Below are 14092 nucleotides of genomic sequence, written 5' to 3'. Positions count from 1 at the left end.
TATGGGAAACTGGTAATGTATATCGAAATATCGGAAATGTGTTTAAAAATCATATCACCGTTATTGAAAAAAATTATATCGCGATACATATTGATATTGAATTATTGTCCAGCCCTAGCCTAGCATTTAGCACAGGTTGGCTAAAATGTGTTTCATTTTTGAGGAAGAACAGAATTAAAACAGGCTCTACAGCTACCCTGACACTTATCAGAATGTCAAACAATAGGTCACCACACCTCTGAGAATAGTTCTGTTTATTACAGTCAGGCCTGACCAATCTTTGCTTTTGTCCTGAGGTTATTAGAGCTCTGTTGGACAATGGGACGTGATGGAGATTCAATGCAATTCATTGTGTAGCAAAAAAATGACTCGTTTTGTTTTAATTCTTCCCTCAACAGCAACTGACCTTCCCGCTGATGCTGACTGTCGGGACGGCTGTGATCGGCTCCCTTCAGTTCGGCTACAACACAGGTGTCATCAATGCCCCGCAAAAGGTGAGTGACAAGCACATACTCACGCATGCGCAAACTCTTTATTGTTCACCCTGATGTCCCAGGTGTGTCCTTGGACTTTGACATTATTAAAACGCTACCCTTTTCACTCAGTCATGTACTGCTGCAGCTGTTTCCAAATCCCTGTCTGTCAGTGGACACACACACATACACTCTCACATCAACATAACACAAATGCCTCCTGTACAACTCCAGGAGGACTGCATACTTGCTCTATACATCTCCTCAAGTTTGCCTTAACAAATGTTAAACAAATTTAACATTTGTTAAATAATAAGTGACTAACTGCCTATCAAATATACATTAAATATGCTCTCTGTTCTGGTACAGGGTGTAGGTCATCTCTCACACATAGCACAGCTTGTTCAGACATGTGTGTTGAACTAGGGGCCAGGCTTTGCTTATGTGAATGGAGCTTTTCTGGCTTTTAAACACTATATGGAGTGTATAGATTCTATATTCTCACTATATACTCACACTCCTCTTCCTGGCTAGAGAAACCAGAAATTGACTTATTAATACCTACCGTAAAGAAAAAGATTTGTATGTGTGTCTGCGTGGTTGTGTAACAGGTTTGTATAATGATGGGTCAAACCCAGAGGCACATGACTTTAACCATGCACGATATTTATGTGATGCTGATGCATTGAAGGGCTTTCTGCATGCCTAAGGTGTCAGACAGCTGATGACGAGAAAGGAGAGACAGGAAGTAGTCGCAGAGAACTGGTTTCCTAACCTTAACATGTCAACAGATCATACAGAACAAATTTTTAACTTTTTTTCCCCTTTATAACGCAGCTTCGGAAATGCCACCATGTGGCCATTCCTCCTTGGCTTCACCTTTATCCCAGCCCTGCTGCAGTGCTGTTTACTGCCCTTCTGCCCCGAGAGCCCTCGATTTCTCCTCATCATCCGGAACGAGGAAAACAAAGCCAAAGCAGGTGAGCACGGACCCACATCACCTAAACATCCCCACTTATCCAGCGTAGGAGTGTTTTCATCAATGTAAACATGTTTTCATGTGCCTTTAGTGCTTAAAAAGCTGCGCGGGATGACGGATGTGAGTGCAGACATGCAGGAGATGAAGGAGGAGAGCAGACAGATGATGAGAGAGAAGAAAGTGACCATTCCTGAGCTGTTCCGCTCTCCGCTCTACCGACAGCCCATCGTTATAGCCATCATGCTGCAGCTGTCCCAGCAGCTTTCTGGAATCAATGCTGTGAGTACCTTCATGCACACGCGTTTACAGGTTAAACAAAGACAAACCTTAGACCTTTACCTTTACTGTTTTATATAAACTCGATTTTATTTTTAACCCTAACTGGCGCTAACATTGTTGTGTAGGTATTCTACTACTCTACAAAGATCTTTGAGAAGGCAGGTGTGCAGCAGCCAGTTTACGCCACTATTGGAGCAGGAGTCGTCAACACAGCTTTCACTGTAGTGTCGGTGAGTATCAGTATGCAAACAGACATGAGCATGAACCTAACAGAACCATTGCTGTTGCTGTAGTAAAAATTATATATAATATTCAATGTTATTCATCTCAAAATGACCAAATATTATCTATCACTAGTGTGTACTGTATATACAATATAGAGTATTTATTTTGCATAATATTAATATGATTTGTTATTGTTATGCAGCTGTTTGTAGTTGAGCGAGTGGGCCGCAGGTCTCTGCACCTCTTGGGACTGCTGGGAATGGCTGGATCTGCTGTACTGATGACCATCGCTCTTGCCTTGCTGGTATGCAAATAATATATATTTACTTAAATGGCAGGGCATCTGTGTTTAGAGTTATTAATCATTCAGAATGTCATCCTTGTGGACCGAAGGTTTACAATATATTTGATCTGACGGCATTATTGCCCATCTCTCTAACAGGAAAAGTACGACTGGATGTCCTACATGAGCATCGTAGCAATCTTTGCATTCGTGGCCTTCTTTGAGATCGGACCGGGCCCCATCCCATGGTTCATTGTGGCTGAGCTGTTCAGTCAGGGCCCAAGACCCTCTGCATTTGCTGTTGCTGGATTCTCCAACTGGACAGCGAACTTTATCGTGGGCATGTGCTTTCAGTATGTCGAGGTAAGAGGCCAGTGAGAATTATATGAAGGAAGTGGACACATTTGTTTTGGCTGGTTTAACTTTATTCTCTCTGTCTTTCTTGTGCTTTAACAGGAGCTCTGTGGGGCGTATGTGTTTGTCATCTTCACCGTATTTTTACTGTGCTTCTTTGTCTTCACCTACTTCAAAGTCCCAGAGACCAAGGGCCGGACGTTCGACGAAATCTCCGCCGGTTTCCGCCAGGCAGCGTCAGGTGCTGAGAAGCACTCACCCGAGGAGCTCAACAGCCTGGGGGCGGACTCTCAACTTTAAACCCCTCCTCTAACCCCGCCTCCCTCACCTGGTCACTCTTCTGCACGCAACTACTGAGGAGAAGGGGTCAGCGGGCTGTCAATCAAACATTTCCCCCCTTCTCACGGCTGCACTCACCTCTTAGTCCCCCCGCGCTCCCCGATGGCTTCACATGGCCAGCCGAACTGCAGCTGCTGGATGCCAGACACCGAGTTTGAAAGGCAGGGAGTAAGAGTAGTCATCATATTCCTTCTATAAGAAAGATGATCGTTTTAAGACATGTTTGAGGTATTGTATTTTGCATTGGAATTGCTTTGGCTAGGTTTTAGGTTTTTAAATCTACCTTAACTGTTACTTCTGCTGTGCTACGAGAGAGTAAAAAATCGCCGGAGGTCACGGGGTCACTCCTGATCGAGCCGCTACGCTCTTGATGTCAGAAATCCACATGCCAAATGTACGCTGACTGACAATTCAATACTGTATTCCAGATAACTGTATCTCATTTAAACAAAAAAAAAATTATATATATATATATATAAACATATTTGAACTAAAAGTGAGTTATATAAGCCCCAAAATATGTCATCTATGATGTCATCCATTGAAACAATGACGTTTTATATATATATATATATATATATATATATATGTACATTTATGTAAAACGCTTCTGCATAGCAAGCATTTTTTGTTATTTTAACACTTTACAGGGTATTTTATCCCTGTTTTCATATCAATAAGTCTTCTGTTCTTGCTTTTCAAGATGCGTCACATCTTTTAAATATATTTATATTGTGTAACAAATTCACTTGCTTTCTCTATGAAATGTAGATCGTTATGATCACTCCAGTAGGAGACAAACAGAACATTTCTTAAATTGTTTCATTATGTTACTTGTCACCAAATATTACATCTACCCAACTTTTTAATGTAAGGTCGTCACTTTATAATGCACAATCAGACATACTCTTTAATGAAAGTATTAGCATCAGTGCAAGTGAATGTTGATCATAAAGTACAGCAGATATCAGACATTCATAATATTCCACTTCAGCATAAGTTCAGATATCAGTAGTTTGAAATGCGTTTTGCACAGTCAACTCCCTCCAGCGAAGGGGGAATATTCAAGTTGGGAACCACGGAGAGTGACCAAAATGCACTGTGACTGGTGGCGTGATTAGAGTGCACTGAACAGCCTTCCTCTTCATCTTCATCTGATGGAAGAGCTGCAAAACCAGACCATTGATGATGCTGTTAGTACAAACCATCTGTCTGTTGAGAAGCATCTGCTGTTCAACTTGCTCTGACAGACATGTTTGGAAACGCAGTATGCCTGGCTTCAATGTGCCTTGTCATTTTTTTTAAACTTCTAGTTTTCCTTTTTTAACCTAGTATGTTCACCCTTGATAGTTTACCCTTAAGTATTTTGTGTTTTTTACGTACATCAAAGTCATCAAATGAGGTTTTTCACTTTGAACTTGCGTGAGCATATATATGTAGTCTGCTGTTAAACATTATTCTGTCTTTTAAACACTCCAGAATAAACTGTAGTTTTGTTTTTAGGTGAAAAACCTACATAATTGATCTTCACCTCTAATAAATCACCTATATTTGTGACTTTTTAGACATATCAAATACCTGTAAATGAGTTTTTTTCACTTTGAGTAGAGTTTGAGTGTGTGCATGTGATATTTGGCCAGTTCGCCAGCGATACAACAGGTCAAATTAATTTCTGTGCACAGCATTCCATATGGGAGTATCTTGTGTGTGTGTTTTTGACATTTTGTACACATCGGAAAGACACAAGTGTGTGTGTGTGTGTTTTTCAGATCGTATGCATGTTCACATGAACTCTCAGAATGAGCGTGTCCCATTGAAATCACTGATGTGTGTTGTGTGGAATTGTCAAAGAAACATTTTATAGCCTATGGAGAGTTCTGTGATTTCCCACTGTAACTAAATAAGGAATGTAAAATAGGTGAATTTTATGTCTAAGACATTGTAGTTTTATAGTGTGATTTTAATAGCTGTACCATTCTCATTTGTCATTTTCCTCTGTTTTTATAATGTAGAATATATTTCTCTTTCTTTTCTTTGATGCACTATCATGGTAGTCAATACTGTAAGACAATTTAAACATCTTACTGTTTTTGTTTTGTTTACCATACTGTATTTATTAGAACACCTAATTTATTTAGTTTTTTTGCTTTCAGTTTTACTTATGGAAATAAATTTGTTAGGAAAATAAATAAAACATTGTGTTTGTGAATGAATAGAGGATCAGCGTGGGTAGTTTAAAGGAACACTCCACTATTTTTGAAAATAAACTCATTTTCCAACTCCCCTAGAGTTAAACAGTTGAGTTTGACCGTTTTCGAATCCATTCAGCCGATCTCCGGGTCTGGCGGTAGCACTTTTAGCTGTAGCTTAGCATAGATCATTGAATCTGATTAGACCGTTAGCATCTCGCTCAAAAATGACCAAAGAGTTTCTATATTTTTCCTATTTAAAACTTGACTCTTCTGTAGTTACATTGTGTACTACAGAATGATATGGCTAGGAACTATACTCTCATTCCGGCGTAATAATCAAAGAACTTTGCTGCCGTACTATGGGTGCTAACGTACTATGGGTATGTTGTATATGCTCCGGAATGAGAGTATAGTTCCTAGCCATATCGGCCTAGAAAATCACAACTTTCCATTTTCCGTCGGTCTTAGTACACAATGTAACTACAGAAGAGTCAAGTTTTAAATAGGAAAAATATAGAAACTCTTTGGTCATTTTTGAGCGAGATGCTAACGGTCTAATCAGATTCAATGATCTATGCTAAGCTACAGCTAAAAGTGCTACCGCCAGACCCGGAGATCGGCTGAATGGATTCGAAAACGGTCAAACTCAACTGTTTAACTTTAGGGGAGTTGGAAAATGAGCCTATTTTCAAAAATAGTGGTGTGTTCCTTTAAGGCCCTGTCCACACGAACGCGGTTATTTTTAAAACCGCAGCTTTTTCTACGCGGTTAGGTCATTCGTCCACACGCAAACGCAGCATCAGGTTACTGAAACCGAACATTTTTGAAAACACCTGCCAGGGTGAAGATTTTCAGAAACTCCGGTTGCAGTGTTATAGTTTTTGGCTCGTGACGTCGGCGCCTGCGCTGTTATCTCCGCCTACTGGAGACTTTTTCAGGCTTCTGATTGGCCAACATGGCTTTACGATTGAGATTATATCACCACCTGTTGGTTTGGCATGCTCTTGACAGTGCTTCATTGCATGCGTTTGCGTTTTCATGTGGACGGAGATTTTTTTTTAAATGGAAGAAAAACTGTTTATAAAAATACCCGTGTACGTGTGGACATGGCCTTAGCTCAGTGGTGTCCAACAAGTGGTTCTGATTAATCAAACACACCTGATTCAGTTTACTAGATAAAACTCCAAGAACTGAAATTGGTGTTATTTTGGAGATGTCTATAATAACCACTGCTTTAGCTTCCACCTTTTAGAGCTGCAGAAATCAAGACCCTCATGAAAAGTAGGTTGAACAATTTAATTTCTAAATCAGCAAAGCAAATTAATTCTGGCAGTGTTGTGTAGTGAAGTGTCGGCCTCTCATAACAAAGCAGTTGTGAGGGTGTGCTGAAATTCTCTGGTCAGCCAAAGATAAATGAAACTGGATTCCTCTCATTGTTTTGGATATGTATAGATGTGTCCATACAAGGGAATGCAGAGGCAAAACAACTGAAAAGTGTGGGTAAAAAATGATTACCACCTATTTAATTTCATATTATATACAGCTGCATGTGATTATAATGTGTATGTGTGTAACGTCACACATGCATATAAAAAAAGTGTTTTTTTCAATGTAAAAAAAAAAAAAAAGGGCATGGCAGGTTGAATTTGAAGTCAAATTAAAATTGATCCAGGTCTAAAATATATGTTTCTGAATTGCCAGTGTATAAAACCATGCAAATGATTTGAATAAAGTTTAGCCATGAATTATTAAATGACGCATAGAAAGATCAGTGCAGTGCTATACATGCAAATCTGCATGAAAATGTCTCTGCATGAAAAAACCTCATGCATTAATATTTGCATTCACACCATATCATGTACCATCTCAAATTTATTAAAAAAAAAAAATAATTTCTCACAAAATAATATCAAATAATATGACAGAAACTTCATGTAAACTTGCCAAATTAACATCAGAGCTCAATTTAGCTAGATGAGAAATGTAGAAGGATGCCAAAATAAAATAATAATAAATCAAATAGGACAAATCAAATATTTATACCTTTCAAGTGTGCATTTGAGAACACACTGCAAAAACTGCATCATTAAGCACATACATACAAATAAGAGGACAAGAGAATTATATAATCTGGGATGCTCAAGAGCACTTTGGTTTGAAAACCCAAAACCTGAGTTTGACTCCAGTCCTCCCCCGTCCCGCAGAGGAGACGTACACCATCTGACATTTCTAGTACCCATCTATACTCATCATCCGGAGCTGCTCAAAGAAAACAGCATTGTTACATATGGACATATCAAAAACAATCAACTATTATAAGCTTCTTAAGAGGTATATGGTTCAATGATGATGTGAATAAACACATTTTTAGAACCATCTATTATTACATAACACAATACCGAAGATAAAACAATTGCAAAAGGCAGAGCAAAATAACACAAATGCTGCTTTATGGTAATTCTAGCTAAGCATGACACTTTTTGTCCTTCATTTGGCTTATTAAAACCATATTTACTGTCACACACAATATAAGCCTGTCCTTCATATGAAAAAAAAAAATTACAACTGTCCATTCAAAACTGTATGAACAACCAAAAATGTACATCTTTTCATTAAAAAAAAATTCCTATCAGCACTTGAATATCAATGTTTGAGGAATGCAAACTGAAATATTTTTTTGAATCTAAATTATGGTATCAGTCGGAACATTCATGTGCGTTTTTTTGGTATTCGTACATTAGGAAGCTGTCTGAATCATTCTTTAAGAGTTCAGTGCATTTGAGCTTTACATTTGTTTGTTTTTTTGCATAGAGTAAACCAAAGCTGAAGAGGCCGAATCCTTTCCTCTCAGGCGAGTGAAGGTTCTCCGTGAACTCTGAAGCGATACACACAGGTGTATTCCAGATGACCCCAGTTACTCAAGATCCTCAGCTCTGTCATGCTGTAGACGTCTAACGCTTCCTGTAGCCGAGAAAACAGGAAGAATTTAATTCGAATTTTAGGATAAATTTCACAAAATCATATCTAGGTCATACCTAGGTACGGCAAAAATGCATATGTATTTTTATATAAATATATAATTTGTTTATTTGTATATATAAAATACATATAAAATTATACCTATATTAGTAACTTTTTTTCCCCCTGATTATTATTATAAATGTGTCCAGACATTTTATTATTGTTAATCAATAATACAATTATTTTATTTAAATCAGCATATATACACACCACTGCTCCAAAAATTGAGGTAAGATTTTTTTAAAAGTAATTCATACTTTTATTCAACAAGGATGCATTAAATTGATCAAAAGTGATAATGAAGACATTTATAATGTTATAAATGATTTCTGTTCCAAATAAATGCTGTTCTTTTAAGCTTTCTATGCTTTAAAGAACCCTAAAAAATTTATTTATGGTTTACACAAAAATATTAAGCACCACAACTGTAGCAGCAAATCAGTGTTATTTTACATTTTTAAATTACAATAATATTTCACAATTAAAAGTTTCCAAACTTCTAAACAGTAATGTATTTTTTAAATACAGGAATACTACATATACTACCATGATATGATGATGATACTTGATGAAATTGTCTATTTTGACTCACCGGAAGCTTGAAAGTCTGAATGGGCTCTCCATCCTGGTCATATGTGAATGTCCCGAGCAACTTTCCGTCTTCAGTCTCATTAGACATACCCTGAACACAGAACAGGCGAGGAATCTCAAAGCTGTTGTTTAATCATTATTACACAGAAAAAAAAAACCATTGAAATATCAACTCACATAGACAGCAAAATCCTTAGGCGCGCTGTCAACGCGGCCCGTCGGCGAGAGCTCTTTGGGAAGGTGTTCGAGTGTCACGTGGGTGATTCTTACTGGGTAAGACAGTGCGATTACCAGAAAACCCTGGGAGCCTCGGAATGCCCAACACTTCCCGGGATACAGCTCTGGCTACAACACACACATGGAAGCTTAGAGAGTCAGATCAGTGTCTATGTGACAGTGTTTGTGCGATTTGTTACCTGTATAACAGTCCGAGGGCTTTCTGAATGATACCACAGAGGAATGCCGAATAAACTCAGACACGCAGATCTGGTCTTATACGTCTCCGAGCAACGAGTGTTGAGCACACTGGCACCTACACAAACACACACACTTAGTCGTGTCCAGTAAAGTCACGTATATAAAGAAGTCTCTTACGTTCACCAAGTCTGCATTCATTTGATCAAAAATACAGTAAAATTGTGTAATATTATTACAGTTTAAAAGAACTGTTTTCTGTTTTTAAATATATTTTGAAATGTTATTTATTCCTGTGATGGCAAAGCATCACACACACACACACACACACACACACACATACACACACACACTTAATAAACAATGGAAATTAGTACCAGAAGATTCCAAGGCATAGTCCGCCATTCCAATCCCATCTGCCCTGTACAGACTAATTGCCCTGTGGACAATTTCTTTCACATCCTGTTACACATACAAAAATTCTCATTAAAAGGCATCATGAATTCAACTTCAAACTAAGACTAAAACTCACAAATTAAGCGTTAGCGTTAGTTCTGGCAGGTCACGTGAGTCAAGCTTGCATCAGCTGATTCTCAGCTGATCACATCTACCTATAGGAATACGACACCTATCGTGGCATTCCTATATAAGCTCTATTCAGTATTATTCTGCAGCTTTTCAGCTTGCTCCGGAGCAAATTACCCTCCTCCATCCCCAGCTCCTCCTTTCGCCACAGTCAGGACTTGGCTTTCTGATATTCCTTGCTAATCAGACTCCTTTATCTTGAATAAAGTGTTACACTTAAATATCATTAAGTACATTAATGATATCTGCCTTGTTCTGTTCTGTTAACCCTAGGGGGGTTATTATTGCTGCTCTCCCTGCTCATTCATGACAGGCTGCATGGATGGGCAGGGAGGTTTTTGCCCAGAACAGAACCATACCGCCAAACCAAACTTTATGCTAAGTATCTATCATTTTGACGATAGTGGTCCTGACAGAAACACTCTTTTCCTTTGGCATCCCAGCACACACAGACACACACTTGTATAGTGGCGGCTCCGACTCCTTCCTGTTGCAGTGTTTCTCCCACGGTCCTCCAGACATCTCTGCTCCTCTCTTTCTCATGCACTAGCTTGTCTAGTATCCGTTTCTCCAGATCCTCCAGCGCCCTCTGCAGCTCAGGACGGAGCACTATGGTTGACTCCAATGAGCTTGGATCTTTCAGGTGTTTTATTAGCCAATCGGAGAGCTCTGCTCTCAGCTGCAGAGGAAATGACATCATTAGTTGAATAATAAGTAATCGCAATCATCACATCAAAGGAATTCGCTAAAATGTGCCAAAAGCATCCTTACGTTGTTGTTGAGAGTGTCTTGTGCATCAACTCTTTCCTTGAGGAGACCTTGGGCCGACTGAAGGTTTGAGATGCTGGACTTCAGATTAGAAATCTGCTGCTCGTGTTCAGCCTCAGCACTATTGAATATTAAACATATTTCATCACCGGATGAAATAATGATGCAACATGCAAAACAACATTAAACAAAGTCCACAAAATCAAAGTAAAAAACTGACTTCCTCATTTGATCATTCATAGACTTCAGATCAGTTTGCATCATCTAGGAGACAAGCACAAAAATACCCAGTTACTGTAGGTGGATGACACCATTTCCTGTTTTGTGTTTTGTTGCTATGACAGAAGAAACCGAGGTGGTAGAAAGGAAGAAGGAACGTTTCGTTTCTTCACCTCAGATTTGACCTTCTGTCGCATGCTCTCCATCTTCAGCAGTTCGAGGTCTCTCTGAGATAACAGACAAAGAGAAAGAAATTGGGACACTTCCTCTTCAACAGACAGACATACATGATAGTGCTTAGATTTGAATTACCATCAGGTTTGCCTCCCTTTCATGCAAGCTGGCAATCTCATCTTTCAAATGAGACAGGCTGGCATGTTGGAGATGATCCTAAAGAGCAAAAAGTGCATAAATAATTTAAGAGAAATATGCGATAACTATGTATGATGCAGGACCTTTTTGAGGTCTAACTGAACTGGAGAAGATCTACTCACATCAACAGCTTCTTTCACTGGTCTATCTGTGTGTTTAACAGATGGAGCCCTGGAAACAACCTCATGAGGAGGAGAACGAGACGCAAACGGGAACCAGTACCATATTCCTGCAACACAATGTTAGGTAATTGGATATTAATGGTAATTACTCATATATTCAGGCATTTTTTACAGCTACGTGTACTGTATACAGTCTTAAAGGTTCTTGTGTGCATTGTGGGTTATCTTGAAATACATAGGTTTCGTTTTTTGATATTTTAAAAGAGTCACTATCCGTTGTCTCACCAAAAATGAGAAAGATGAGAAGGAGGACCAGAAGTATAGCCTTTCTCATATCTGCTGTGCATCTAAAGAGAGAGAAAGAGGAAATGTGATCATGTGTAAATATAAATGTTCTTAAAAAAAAAACATTTGCATTAACAGAAAGAAGCTGCTAAAATATTTTACAGCTGAGTGCATCTAGAAATTAATTTAATTCACTTAATTCCTTTAAGTTTTTAATAATTTCCAAGACTTTTCCAGACCTGGAAATCACAACTATTTTCTATCCCTTAAGGCTTAGTCTGTGAGACTCAGTAAAGTGTTTTGAGCTTGCTATGTTTTTTTGTAATTAAAAAAATTATTGATGTTGATCTAGACAATAAAAAGGTTCTTATAAAGGTTAAGGTGCATGAAAGTTACAGTGAATTATTACATAACTATCATACATATTCTTAAGGCCACACATTTCGTAATTAGGACACACACACACACACACACACACACACACACACACACACAGAGCACTGTACCTGCTGAGCAGAAACACATTGATCAGAGACAGTCGAGAGGTCAGGCTGTACCATGAACTTCCCAGCCACCAGTAGAACATAACCAGAGCCTGAGCTGCGACACACACATGAGCACATGACTATAGCAGGGGGAAAAAAGCCTGATTGTTCATGTTAGTGGGGTGAAGGGAGGGTTTATACATTTAATACCTGGGGAGTGAAACACGTCCCACACGACAAAGGCTGGTTCAGCTACAGTCTGGGCAGAACCTGGAGAAAAGGGAAAATAAAGAGTAGAGTTTTTACAACCTTCTTTGCTTGACCATTCATAAAAAAAAAAGACCAGCCCAACCAACCAACCAGCCAGTGATTTTTCCCCGCATTTATAAAATGTGTAATGCACACTTACTAGGGTTTGATTTTGTGGGTTGTTCATAATGCTCCTCAGCTGAGGAATATCCAGAGGAGAATCCTTGAGTAGCAAAGCGCATGCCTGCAACCCAAGAGACAGTGAGACAAAATGCATATACAAAAATATATATATATAAACATAAATATAATTGTATTTATTAATTCATTTGTTTGTTTGTTTGCAGGTCCTGTGTGTGCAGATACCAACCATTCTCAGTGGCAGTGAATTCACTGCGCTGCCCAGAAAGTGTCTGACTCACGCTGCTTGCGCGACTTGAATTGCGGGAAACACTGCCTGCGCTCTTGCGACCGGTCCTCTTCTTGAAGATCCTGCAGGAAAGCCTCTGTATCAGGTGAAAATGCACATGCAAACTATCTTTATGATGTACTGAGAGCTCCTGCAAATACAAACACACCTGGTTGGGCTCTCTTTATAAGAGATGTGACCGGTGGATCCAGTGGAGCTCGTGCTGGCAGCGTCATCATCAGGGAAGGAGGACAGCCCTTTGGGCACTAACCTTGTGCTTCGCCTTGACATCTCTGCAGAACACATGAAGATATACATTGTGTAGAAAGTACTTTAAATTATTGGTGGTGACCAAACATCACTATGACTAGTATTACTGCTCATACTGTATTTAGGTCCCTATATAGGGACCATGCACATTAAATGCAGTGTTAATGCAGACTCACTGCTCACAGGAAACCAAGAAAACATTGTGAATCAGATCACCATGATGAGAAACATCACAATAAATGTGACACTTAAGACGCTCTCCACAGCTTGTCATTGCAGTCACAAAGTGTAGTGTGATACTGATCTTTGTGTAATTCCTAATCACAAACAGCAGGCTCCTCCCGTGCAGGGTGACGAAGCTTTTAGCAGCAGATTATGTGAAGGAGAACACGTGGAGCTAATTCTCAGGCCATGGACCTCCAGTTCCCCTTCAGTCAGTTACAATAAGTCCCTTTAGTTGGATAATCTCAACAACAGACTGCACTTTACACTTTAATTAGCTAGGAATCCACCTTTCTGTGCAGATGGAGAAATACAAACACTCATTCGGTGCTCCTGTCGCCTATTTGTTTTAATACAGCATTCATGATTCGTAATGAAAGCCTAATTGAGCTAATACTCTCACGCAGCATTAAAAACATGCCTGCAACATTTACAAACTACTCAATGGCCAGTGCTGGGGGGAAAACACTAAGATGAAACTAAATCCCCATCTTCAGCTAATAATCCCTCTAACAGCTTTTTTAAACTGACAGCGTTGTCTCGGCAGCTCAGCTGTGTTCATTAAATTCATCATCTCATTTATTTCTTGATCTTTTTTATTACACGATTAACATGTTTTCTGATAACTGGGGAACCTGTAAATATATTTTTACTCTTCTCTCTTCATGTAATATTTGCAAATGATTCAAAACACACTTTTAATACAACTTTTCTATTATTAATTATTAATTAAATATTATTAATTAAAACTATTATTAATTATTTGTAAAAAATTAGATAATTTTTTTTTCCAAAATAGAACTGGTTGGAAAAAAATATAGTGTTTCTATATTATTGTTTTGTACACTTTTTTTTCAAGGGGAAAATATCTTATTCATATAATATTTGCAAATTATTCAAAACACACTTTTAATACAACTTTTCTATTATTAATTAAACATTAATTATTAATAGCT

The 14092-nt window shown here is 38.6% G+C and overlaps 2 protein-coding genes and 1 long non-coding RNA gene across 4 annotated transcripts in view; 2 read left to right on the top strand and 1 right to left on the bottom strand.

Annotated features, from left to right (window-relative positions):
* Window positions 1-5121, top strand: part of LOC107655771 (solute carrier family 2, facilitated glucose transporter member 1-like) — a 16873-nt gene extending 11752 nt beyond the window's left edge. The window contains exons 2-8 of the mRNA XM_016443348.1: window positions 399-547; window positions 1311-1453; window positions 1544-1731; window positions 1857-1961; window positions 2159-2260; window positions 2399-2602; window positions 2696-5121. Coding sequence (XP_016298834.1) covers window positions 399-547; window positions 1311-1453; window positions 1544-1731; window positions 1857-1961; window positions 2159-2260; window positions 2399-2602; window positions 2696-2893 — 1089 coding nt within the window. The 3' untranslated portion in view covers window positions 2894-5121. The remainder of the gene's footprint in view (window positions 1-398; window positions 548-1310; window positions 1454-1543; window positions 1732-1856; window positions 1962-2158; window positions 2261-2398; window positions 2603-2695) is intronic.
* Window positions 5122-6329: 1208 nt separating this feature from the next.
* On the top strand, window positions 6330-12644 carry LOC107655777 (uncharacterized). The gene is made up of 3 exons (XR_001630490.1): window positions 6330-6405; window positions 11258-11340; window positions 12583-12644. It is a non-coding gene; the product is annotated as an uncharacterized LOC107655777 (long non-coding RNA).
* Window positions 7923-14092, bottom strand: part of sun2 (Sad1 and UNC84 domain containing 2) — an 8254-nt gene continuing 2084 nt past the window's right edge. Inside the window, exons 2-18 of one of the 2 annotated variants that reach the window (XM_016443356.1) lie at window positions 12814-12937; window positions 12606-12727; window positions 12396-12479; window positions 12197-12256; window positions 12008-12101; window positions 11502-11563; window positions 11217-11323; window positions 11035-11112; window positions 10896-10949; window positions 10724-10767; window positions 10507-10624; window positions 10196-10414; window positions 9528-9612; window positions 9153-9268; window positions 8914-9081; window positions 8738-8827; window positions 7923-8085 (exon numbers count right to left, since the gene is read on the bottom strand). In XM_016443356.1, the coding sequence (XP_016298842.1) occupies window positions 7972-8085; window positions 8738-8827; window positions 8914-9081; window positions 9153-9268; window positions 9528-9612; window positions 10196-10414; window positions 10507-10624; window positions 10724-10767; window positions 10896-10949; window positions 11035-11112; window positions 11217-11323; window positions 11502-11563; window positions 12008-12101; window positions 12197-12256; window positions 12396-12479; window positions 12606-12727; window positions 12814-12935 (1737 nt within the window). In that variant the 5' untranslated portion in view covers window positions 12936-12937 and the 3' untranslated portion in view covers window positions 7923-7971. Of the gene's footprint in view, window positions 8086-8737; window positions 8828-8913; window positions 9082-9152; window positions 9269-9527; window positions 9613-10195; window positions 10415-10506; window positions 10625-10723; window positions 10768-10895; window positions 10950-11034; window positions 11113-11216; window positions 11324-11501; window positions 11564-12007; window positions 12102-12196; window positions 12257-12395; window positions 12480-12601; window positions 12728-12813; window positions 12938-14092 lie in introns of those variants that run through there. The other variant, XM_016443357.1, reaches the window with a different exon arrangement.

The sequence above is a fragment of the Sinocyclocheilus anshuiensis genome, unplaced genomic scaffold, assembly GCF_001515605.1.
Source record: "Sinocyclocheilus anshuiensis isolate Anshui unplaced genomic scaffold, SAMN03320099.WGS_v1.1 scaffold1575, whole genome shotgun sequence".
Classification (NCBI taxonomy): domain Eukaryota; kingdom Metazoa; phylum Chordata; class Actinopteri; order Cypriniformes; family Cyprinidae; genus Sinocyclocheilus; species Sinocyclocheilus anshuiensis.
Note: the sequence above shows the minus strand (reverse complement) of the source record. Positions and strands in the feature narration are given on the sequence as shown.